This window comes from Echinops telfairi, unplaced genomic scaffold (genome assembly GCF_000313985.2).
Source record: "Echinops telfairi isolate 266 unplaced genomic scaffold, ASM31398v2 ScPeMD7_7410;HRSCAF=8448, whole genome shotgun sequence".
Lineage (NCBI taxonomy): Eukaryota > Metazoa > Chordata > Mammalia > Afrosoricida > Tenrecidae > Echinops > Echinops telfairi.
In genome coordinates, this window is record NW_022111310.1 from 2735103 (window position 1) to 2745806 (window position 10704).

Below are 10704 nucleotides of genomic sequence, written 5' to 3' on the forward strand. Positions count from 1 at the left end.
GAGGACCTAATGTCGGGGGTTTAAGTGGAGAGGAAATGTTTTGAGAATGATGAGGGCAATGAATGTCCAAATGCGCTTTACACAACTGATGTGTGTATGGATTGTGATAAGAGTTGTATGAGCCCCTAATAAAGTGATTAAAAAAAAAAAAAGAAATAGACTACAAATAAAATGGAATTGGGTGAAGAATATAGGTGAAAAAAAAAAAAGTACGGGGCAGCGAGAAAGAGCAGGCCCTCAACAGGGTGGCCTGACACGGTGGCTTCGAGAACAGGCTCAGACGTGGAAACAAGTGTGACCACGGCGCCGGGCCGGGCAGTGCTTCCTTCTGTTGGGCACAGGGTCACTCTGGGTCAGGACCGCCTCCACGGCACCTGACGATCATCACAGCCACAGGTTCCAGGTCACATTTTATTTCCTAACTTATTGTTTGGAGCCCTGGTGGTGTCGTGGTTACGAGTTGGGATGTGATCCTCATGGTCAGTGGTTCAAAACCACCAGCAGCTCCTTGGGAGAAAGACTGGGCTTTCTACGCCTGTAAACAGCTGTCGTCGTGGAAACCCACTATGAGGGGTTGCTGTGAGTTTGGATGGTTTGGTCAGGATTAAACTGTGCCACACCAAAATGTGTTGGAGTCCTGCTGATGCTGTTCTCTACAACCAAAATCACTGCCATCGAGAGGCTGCTGACTCCGAGGAGCTCTCTAAAGCAGAGCAGACCTGCCGCTGCGGGTTTCTGACTTCGTAGGTCTTCACAGGCACAGAAACCCCCCGTCTTCCTACTGAAGAGTGGCTGGTGGGTTCAAAGGTCTGACCTTGTGGCTGGCAGCCCAACAGGGACCCAGGGCGACACCAGGCCCCTCCCACATGCCGCTACTCGGATAAAATCCTGTCTCGAAATAAAACTTGATTATTTAATGAGAGCATACCTAAGCAAGGTGGGTTCTAAATCAAAACACCTGATTGTAAAAAGAGCCGTTTTAAAAAAATAGAGGATTCTTTTGACCTATCTTCAAGTAGTTTCCGTTTAAAAAAAAAAAGCGAAGGGGGAATACACGTGGATTGGTGCTGCAGTGAATCCCCTCTGACCACAGAGCAGGGTGCGTGGGACAGTGGGGTACTGCAGATGCAGGAAGGCGCCACTGAACACCCCATCACTGGATCTCACTTTTGACACACGTGGCATTTGTTCCAGTTATCAGTACTTTTTTCCTATTGAGGTTTTTCTGTTTCACTTTGTTAGGTGTTTCTTTGGGGGCGGTTATGTTTTTCTGCATATGAAATCCAGGATGAGTAGATCTATAGAGGGAGTAACTGGATGAATGATTTCTTGGGGACAAAACAGAGGCCTAATTACTGAGCACAAGCAAGAGGGAGCTGCTCTAAAATGGACTGTGGCGATGATGGCATGCCTCTTTTTACTAGGATGGAACTATTGAATTGTATGCTATGTGAGTGACATGCCAATCAAACGGTTAAAAACAAAAAGATAATGGAGTCAAGCAAGAGGGAAGATGGATCCAAGTGAGGGTCATCTACAAGCCCAGAGCCACAGAGAGCCTGGGTTACCCACAAGGAGGGACCACACCACCTAGACCAGGCCTGCACAACTGTGAAAAAACACATTTCTGTTCTCAAAAGCCTCTAGTGGGGGTATTTCCGTCGTTACCTGTCTGTAGTGTGTGACACTAGTACTCCCAAGTTGTTTGGCTAACCAAAACACCAACCCCACTGCCGTCAAGGCGACTGGGACTCAGGGTGGGACTGCAGGACAGGGCAGAGCTGCTCCCGGAGGATACATCGCTATCTTTTGAAGGGATTGCAACGCCTGTCTCCTGGGGAGTGGCTGGTGGGTTTGAACTGCCGACCTCCAGGTTAGCACCCAGGGGACTCCATCGTTATCTGGAAGGTTCCTATAAAGGCAAACATGCTCGGCACTCCTCCCGGGCATCTATCCCCGAGAGAGGAACACACACAAAGGCTTGTACATGGCTTCTCGGTGCCTCAACCGAGGAACAGCCCCGCTGTTCTTCACCAGGTGAACAAGTTAAACAAACGCTGTCACCACACCACGACAATGACTCAACAGTCAGCAGGAACGAACTGCAGATAAACACCACTTGGATGAACCTCCCGAGAGTTACGCAGAATGAAAAAAAAAGGCACCCCCCTAGGATGAGTGCTGCGGATTCCGTTTCTCTGACCTGCTTACAATAACAGGTTCACCCGGAGACCAGATGAGTGGTTAGGGGAGGTTACATAGGGGGTGGGGGCCAGGGGGAGGAGCGGCTACGAAGGGGGACCCTGGAGAGATCCTGGTGGTGGTGGAGATGCTCTGGACCCTGCTCACGCCCACGTCGGCACCCTGGTGGTGGCGCTGTCCCGCTGTCACAGAGGGTGGCCCTGGAGGGTGCAGACAGTCATGAGACACTAACCAAAAGGTTAGGAATTTGACTCCAGGCAGAAGCAACTTGAAAGAAAGGCATGGTGACCTAACTTCTAAAACACCCGCCCCAGGGGAACCCTGTGAAGCAAGGCTGCTCTGACACACGTGGTCCCGTGGGCAGGAGGTGACTTCAGAGCGGCAGGTTTACTGCTGGGGAGGCTGGGCAAAGGGGACCAGGAGCTCTCCACATTCTTCCTTAAAATCAGGGCTCGGTGGAGGGGGTGGGGGGGAGGAAAAAAGAGGAGCTGATACCAAGGGCTCAAGTAGAAAGAAAATGTTTTGAAAATGATGATGGCAACCTATGTATAAATGTGTTCGATGCAACTCATGTGCGGACAGTTCTAGGAGCTGTAAGAGCCCCCAATAAAATGATTTACTGGAAAAATAATAATAGTGGAGACCCAAAGCCCATTTGTAGACAATTGGACATGCCCCTACAGAAGGGTTATTAGGAAGGGATGAGTCAACCAGGGTGCAGTACAGCACCGACGAATCACACAACATTCCTCTATTTTCTGAAAACTGCCCCCCACACATACACTTCCCACCATGACCCAGTTCTACCTTACAAATCTGGCTAGACTGGAGAACACACATTGGTACAGGTAAGAGCTCTCAACACATGGAAATCAGGAAAAGATAAACCCCTCAGGAACAGTAGTGGGGGTAGCAATATCATGAGGGTAGGGGCATGGTCAGGGAGGGGGAAGAGTGAGAAAGGGGAAACTCATTACCAGATTGGATATATAGCCCCCCCCCCCCCCATCACCAAGGGGACGTATAACGGAAATGAGGGTGAAGGAAGGCAAGGGACAGTGAAAGATACGAAATAATAACAACAAGGATTCACGAGGGTGGGAGAGTGGTGGAGGGAGGAGAAAAAAGAGGAGCTGATACCAAGGGCACAAGTAGAAAGAAAATGTCTTAGAAATGTTGATGGCAACAAATGTACACATATACTTGATACAATTGGTGTATGGAATGTTGAAAGAGCTGTAAGAGCCCCCAATAAAATGACTTAAAAAGTAAATTAGAAAAATAAATGGGATAAGAAACAAACAAACCAACAACAATAATTTTTTAAATTAGGAATCAACATCAACATGTGAAAGAAGGTGGGGGGAAGCAAGCCACAACGTTGATTGCACGGCCCTTTTTGCTAAGAGTGAATGGGATGATGTGTTCATTGTAGATCAATTTTTAAAACTGCCCTTGAACCAACCCACAAACAAACAAACAAGCTCACTGCCAGAGACTCCATCCTAGAGGTCAAGGCGAAACTGTCCCTGCGAGTTTCTGAGACTAACTCTCTCCAGGAGTAGAGAGCCCCATCCTTCTCCCTTTGAATCAACACTCTCTCAAAAGAAACCGTTGAAAGAAAACAAAGGACAGAAGTATGTGCTGCGTATCTGACCTTCAGATTTCACGGCCCCCTGTACTCCCCCACCCCAGGGAGCTGACTGCAGAAGCGGGGTCCAGGTCACCCCTCAGGCCCCGCTCAGGAGCTGCACTGCAGGAAGAACAGGAGAGAAGCCGGCTTGGTGGCTCGGGGAGGGTCCGGTACCTGCAAGTCTGGGAAAGCAGCAATTAACAGTGTCTTCGAGCTATTTCTGGAACCTCGCAAAGCCCCGAGGGAGCCTCTCATTTTACCCAGGTTCAAGCTGAGCTCCAACACCTCTAGGTGTCCAGGGAGATAAGCATCCTGCTAGGTCGGCGGTTCTGATTCACTAGCTGCTCCTTGGGAGAGATTTACAGTCTCGGAAAGCGGAAGGTACAGTTCTACTCTGTCCTATGCGGTTGCTAGCGGTCAGATTCCCAGGGAAGTCTGGTCCCTTGTCCGTCTTCGACCGCAAGTGCATGAATCTTGTTGACATGTTCGTCTGTTCGGGCAGTTGACGGAAGTCCAGAATGAGGTTTGTCATCAATCGACATTTCACCTTTTTTTGAAACAGGAAAAACACTGGTGCACTTGAGTTTTCCCCATAGCCCTGCCCTTGTAAACTGTGTTCAACATCACAACAGTTTCTCTGGCATTTTCCCGGAGCAGGAAAGAAAATCTCACAGCTGCACGCTGTTCTCTTAAATTGGCCATCCAAAAAAAATGTGGTTCAGGTGAAAGTGCTTTTACGAAAAAAGTTCACTGTGACCAGAGAACCTTCCCAGGTGATACCACTGGGAGCACTAACCGAGACTGAGTCCCTAGATGCTCACCTAGCAGGGAACAATGCAGACTATGAAAATTTCTCCCAGCCGAGCTTTTTTCTGTTTGTTTTGGGGTTTTTTTCGGTGGTGGTGGGGGTGGGGTACCCCTTGTAATACTGGTCTTATTTCTTCCTTTCAGTCCTAACATCTTCAACTTACTTTTCTCATCTTGCTGTGCAGGCCAAGACCACTTATCTTATACCTGATTTTATTTTACTTATTTATTTTCCCTCTTTTAAATCATTTTATTGGGGGCTCATACAGCTCTTATCACATTCCATACATGTATCCATTGTGTCAAGCACATTTGTACATTGTTGCCATCATCATTCTCAAAACATTTGCTTTCTTCTTTTTTAAAAAAAAATCATTTTATTGGGGGCCCACACAACTCGTATCACAATCCCTACACACATCAATTGTATAAAGCACATTTGAACATTTGTTACCATCATTCTCAAGACATTTGCTCTCCTCTTAAGCCCCTGGCATCAGCTCCTCATTTCCCCCCTCCCCCCACCCTCATGAACACTTGATTATATATAAATTATTATTTTGTCACGTCTTACGCTGTCCGACATCTCCCTTCACTCACTTTCCTGTTGTCTGTCCCCCAAGGAGGGGCTTATATGTAGATCCTTGTGATCGGCTCCCCCTTTCCAGCCCCCCTCCCCTCCACCCTCCTGGCTTATACCTGATTTTAGAGAGGTGCTTGTATTGTCTCTCTCTCTCCTTTCTCTTTATCACAGTGTTGGTTGGTTCATTTGTAAGGATTTTTTTTACTCTTTACATTGAGGTGTAACTCATACTGAAGGCTGTATTTATTTTAATTTTATTTTAATCATTTTATTGGGGGTTTTCACTGTTCTTATCACATTCCATCCATACATCCATGTGTCAAGCACATTTTTACATTTGTTGCCATCATCATTCTCAAAACATTTCCTTTCTACGTGAGCCCTGGTATCAGCTCATCCCCCTCCCTCCCTCATGAACCCTCGATAATTTATAAATGATTATTTTTTCATATCTTACATCAACCGCCGTTCTTCCTTCACCCACCTTTCTGTTGTTCGTCCCTCTTGTAACGTCTCTTTTAAGAATGATGCTTACACTCTCTTAACAACGTGATCAAGTTAAAATCACCAACAGCAGGGCAAACGGACATCATAAGGTAATGAACGAAGAAACGCACATCATTTATAGAATATTTTCTGCCTCAAACTCAGAACATGAGGCTAATCATGAAGAAACAATTGGAGCAATCCAAACTTAGGCATATTCTACAAAACTAGCCTTTCCTCCTTAAAAATATTAATCTTTCAAAGTAGAGCGAGTGAGCTATGCCAACCACATGCGATATGCGATCCTGTGTGGGCTGGCCTCGATCAGGAGTGAAAGTTAGGCTAGGTGACATTATGACATCACAGGCATATGTCAGAGAGAGTGCACGCATGTTCACTTCCAGACCAGATCACTCACACAGTATCACAATAAAGCAAGTCCCTTGAATGGTTTGGTTTCTGGTGCATATGAATGTTACATTTACACCACACTGTAGCCCGTTATGGAGAGGTTTGACATATTGTGAGAATTACTGAAATGTGGTACAGAGACTAAACATGAGCACATGCTGTTGGAAAACACGTGGCGGACTTGCTTCACACAGGGCGCCACTAACCTGCACAGCAGCAGCCACGGCCCTGTGGGTGCCATCAAGCGCAGCAGCATAGAATGAGGTGTGCCCGGGTTGGGGCCATTGGGCAATTTGTATGTGGATTGTATGTTATCATTAGCGTTGTTTCATTGTGATCATCTCAGCAGGTGGTTACAGTGTGGTTTTATAAGCGGAACTAAAAAAGTTTGTGGGGAAGTTCTATTAGCTTTTAAATTCCATTTTAAAAATGGACACAGCAACATTTGTCTTAAACAGAACAAAAACAAGACGAAGGCAAAATCATTTGGTTGGGGGAGCCCATCGCAAGAGGCCACAATGGTGTCCAACAATTCACAGAAACCCAGCCACTTAATTGGAATAGCCTTCCAAGGCGTAAGAGGAAGTCCTTGTTCTTAGAAAATACAGCCCGAAGCACAGTATCTAGGGATGAAGCTTCATCGTCTTTCTAAATTCTTCTCAATGGACTCAAAAAGAGACACACACAGATGAAAAGGAAATTTGTCAAAATGCTAACTGGTGAATGGATGGCTGTTGGAGACCACCAGCCGCTCTGGGGCTCCCAGCCCCTGAGGCAATCCCAATTCATGGCAGCCCAGTGGGCAGAGCAGACTGCCCGTGTGGGTTTCCAAGACGGAACTCTTTCCAGGAGTAGAGACCCTCTCTTTCTCCCACAGAGCAGCTGGTGGCTGTGTGTGGTGAGCAGCCCCAACTCCTGGACAGACGCGAGCTTGTGGAGCCGCTCTGCCCTGTCCAATAGGGTCGCTATGAGTCATACCCAGTTGACACACAGCTACAAGGGCAATTACACATCTTTTAAAGCGTAGCTGAATTCTGCTTGTTTTTAACGTAAGGTACACAAACGTTAGTGTTACTAGTTTACATTGCTCTCTAATCTTATCATTTTCAGCGCCAGATTTTTATATTATTGCTGGTTATCTCATGAGATTGTAAACTACCTGTTCACTCTTTATTTATTTATTTATTTTAAATTATTTCGAAAACAGTTTAGCCCTTCCCTAAACAGATGCCAACAGAAAGCCTTGTGATCCCGCAGTCTCTCTGCTTGGTCTAAACCTGGCCCTAGAGGAATGAAGAACACAGAACGAATGGACAGAGACACGCCCATGCCAATCACAGTGATTTCCATAGCAACCAAGAGATGGGAACAATCAAAAACCCCACCTGTGGAGGAGTGGACAAACAGATGGAATATTACGCATCCCCGAACAACCGGGAGTCCGTCACCCCCTCGTGAGATTGAGAGAGCTGGGGAACAGATGCTCAGCCAAGCTGGTCAGTCTCATCAAGATGAGTGTTTCAGGGTACCATTCTCCTCAAGAAAGCAGTTTTCACACTGAAGGAGAGATGGGAGTTAGGGACCGAGGGTGGGAGGGAAAAGGGGGGAAACCAAGAGGAGGAGGAAGAGGAGGAGGAGGAGGAGGACACCTCCTGGGACCCCCGTCACTGTTGGATCCGTGGGCTGTGCGACTACATCTAGTTTGCTTCTCTCTGTGTGTGCTCTACCTCACGAGTGAGAGGGGAAAATAGAAAATGAAGACAATTAAGTTGCTGTTTTTTAAGAGGAGAGAAGAGCCACATTCTTAAAAACCCTCCAGAGGCTGGACCCCACCCTGGCCCCCCGAGCGGGTAGAGAAAAAAAAGAAAAGTAAAATTCACTTAAATCCTTTAGGGTTTCCCAGGCTAGTTTCCAACAACCGAAGTCCCGTTTGCACATCCACCAGTGAGCCTTGGCCAGGCAGGCTCCTTATTCCACAGCTCCTTCCCATTCCAAAGCTTGACTTTTCCCCAATGCTTTCTTCAGAAGGGATTTTCACGGCTTCAATGAAAACTACAAACTTCAGACTTCCTACTTCTACTGAATCAGCACTGCCACGTACCCAGGTGGTCACCATTTTCGGGCTTGTTGACCTATACGTAAAGGTGTCTTCGTGTAGTTGAAATAAACGTTAAAGTATCGGCTTTTCTTTTTCCGGTCTTCTTTGTCCCTTCTCCCTCCTCTCCTCCAGGGGATTGTCTCCTTTATTAGCCTTTGCTAGGAACCCACTTTTATCTCTCTCTGACCCTGGTTCATGGACCTTTGCCGTCACTCCTGTGGCCGTGTGCCATCTGTACTTTTTGTGGGGCTTCCTTGCCGGGCGCTATGCCACCAGCATTTCCAATGCCAGAGGGGTCACCCATGGCGGACGGGTTTGGGTGGAGCCTCCAGATTCAGACAGACTAAGAAGAAAGGACATGCTGATCCACTTCTTTAAAAGAAAGAAAAAGAGCCGGTGGAAACCTTAACCTTAGCAGTGGGACCTTCTTTGAAACCGTGCCAGAAGCTGCGCTCAGAAGACAAGGCCGGGAGAGCGGCCCCTCAAGGCAGAGCCGGCTTTAATGGGGTGAAGACGAAGTCAAGCTTTGGGGATCCCCGTTTGCTCAGGCGGCATCATTCAACGGGAGAAGACACCGGGGCAAGCATCCGTTCGTGATGGGAGCATGGAATGTACGGGGTGGGAGTCTAGGAAAACCGGAAGTTGTCAAAGAGGAGAGGGAGCAGTTGGCGACTGAGCCCTACACGGAGCTGCCAGGAACTGGTACTGGCCACGCGGAGGTGGGCACACAGGTGGTCTCCCAGGCCGGCAATGTCGAGTGGAAGAGCACCCGGGTCACGGGCTGTCCTATTGCCCACGTGGAAAATCAGGTACACGGCGTTTGGACATGTCATTAGAAGGGACCTTTCCCTGCAGAAGGACGTGCTGCTGGAGAAAGCAGAGGATGGGAGAGATAAGGAAGACCCTCAAGAAGTTGGTTGACAGGGGCTGCAATCCCAGTGGTCAGCCGTAGCCACAGGGGGAGGGCGGGTTTCGGTCTGGGGCACACAGAGCCACCGAGGGTTGGAGCCCACCTACCGGTACACAGCCACCACCTTGGCTTAAAGAGCAAAGACCCAAGACCACGGAGCTGGGCGGAGCGGTGGCACAGAGCCGTCACGCGCAGGAACGATGGGACGGCGTCTCACGGCAACAACACAGCCGAACGGCCGTCTGCATGCTTTCCTCGGTTTCTGCTAGTATGTCCTTCCTCATGTTCCCTTCCTCAGACGTTCTTTGGATTGACTGTTCTTCCAACGTCAGGAGTTGGGTGTTTAGGCCGTTTTCACCCTTCCCCTTTTCTAACGGAAGCATCCCGTGTTTTTGTACAGATAACATGTGTGTTGTGTTTTATGCCCACGGAGACCTACCTGCTCCCCAGGAGATATTTTCATAAGCTCAAGATCGATCGATCTACACACGTATTACATATATTGAACATGCACACACATGTACAGCAACATTTAACAAGATCGTTATTGCATAAAAATGCAGGCCTTCAAAGCACCACTTTGCCTGCATTCCGGAGGTTTGACTATGCATTTTCATATCGTTCAGTTCCAGGCCGTTGTTTTTTTTTTTAATTTGTTTATTTTTATTTTTTATTAAAAAAATTTTTTTCCAGGCCGTTTTAAAATGTTCACTTTCCTTTCTTTTTGGACCTTAAGTGATTCAGAAATGTGCCTCCGAATTTCCAAATGAATGGGGATCTAAAATGTTACCTGGGGTTGCCGATTTCTAAGTCAACTGCACTGCGCCATCCAAGACGCGGGTCTCAGGGACTCCAGGTCCCCTTTATAGCTTTAATTTCTGAAACCCTCGTGGGGCCTTGGCCTGGTCTCTGGCTGTTTCAGCTGATCCTTAAGGAGACTTCTGTGCCGGGTGACTTCCGATGGTGAGCTCTGACTTTTCTGACTGGCATCTGTGGGGTCCTGCCCGGGGAGGGGGACGGGGGGGCTGTTTCTGGGACTGCCAGCGCCACCACTGGCCTGGCATCGTTCTCAGTCCTGTGGGGGTCTGGCTCGGGGCAGACACACTGGCTCAACAACCTGAGCTTGCTATCCTGAAAAGATCTCCTCCATTCAACTAAACGAAATCACTTTTTTTTAAGGGGAAGGGAGGCTCAAAACACAAAACAAAACAGGTGAGTAGGAGCAATTTCGCGTGACCCAACCTACACCCTCAGCCTCGGAGCCCTCGGGGCAGGCCTGTTCTTCCTGTTTGCTGTTTGCTCACTCTGAGCTGGGCCTTGGCTCCACACTAGCTTCCTTTTGGGGGAGGAAGGTGGCTTTGGTAATTTCTCCGATTTCTTTGGAGCCTAGCGAGCCATTACAAAGCATGTTTTATTGGGGAGGGGCTTGTTTTGCAGTGGGGTGCTGCTTCTCGGAGACCGAGGCCAGGAGAGACCGAGTTTTCCGAGGAGGATACCAAGACTCGGGGAAGTGGCTCGACTGATCCACAGTCATGCGGTAACGACAGGCGGGGTGAGGACTTGGCCCCCCCCCC

General features: G+C 48.2%; 1 protein-coding gene across 3 annotated transcripts in view; it reads right to left on the reverse strand.

The window, feature by feature from the left end:
- The window catches only part of CORO2A (coronin 2A), a 70967-nt gene that overhangs the window by 28892 nt on the left and 31371 nt on the right, over positions 1-10704 (reverse strand). The window contains exon 1 of one of the 3 annotated variants that reach the window (XM_045296647.1): positions 4010-4092. The exons of the other annotated variants lie outside the window; for them this stretch is intronic. Coding sequence (XP_045152582.1) covers positions 4010-4090 — 81 coding nt within the window. The 5' untranslated portion in view covers positions 4091-4092. Of the gene's footprint in view, positions 1-4009; positions 4093-10704 lie in introns of those variants that run through there. 3 annotated transcript variants of the gene reach the window in all.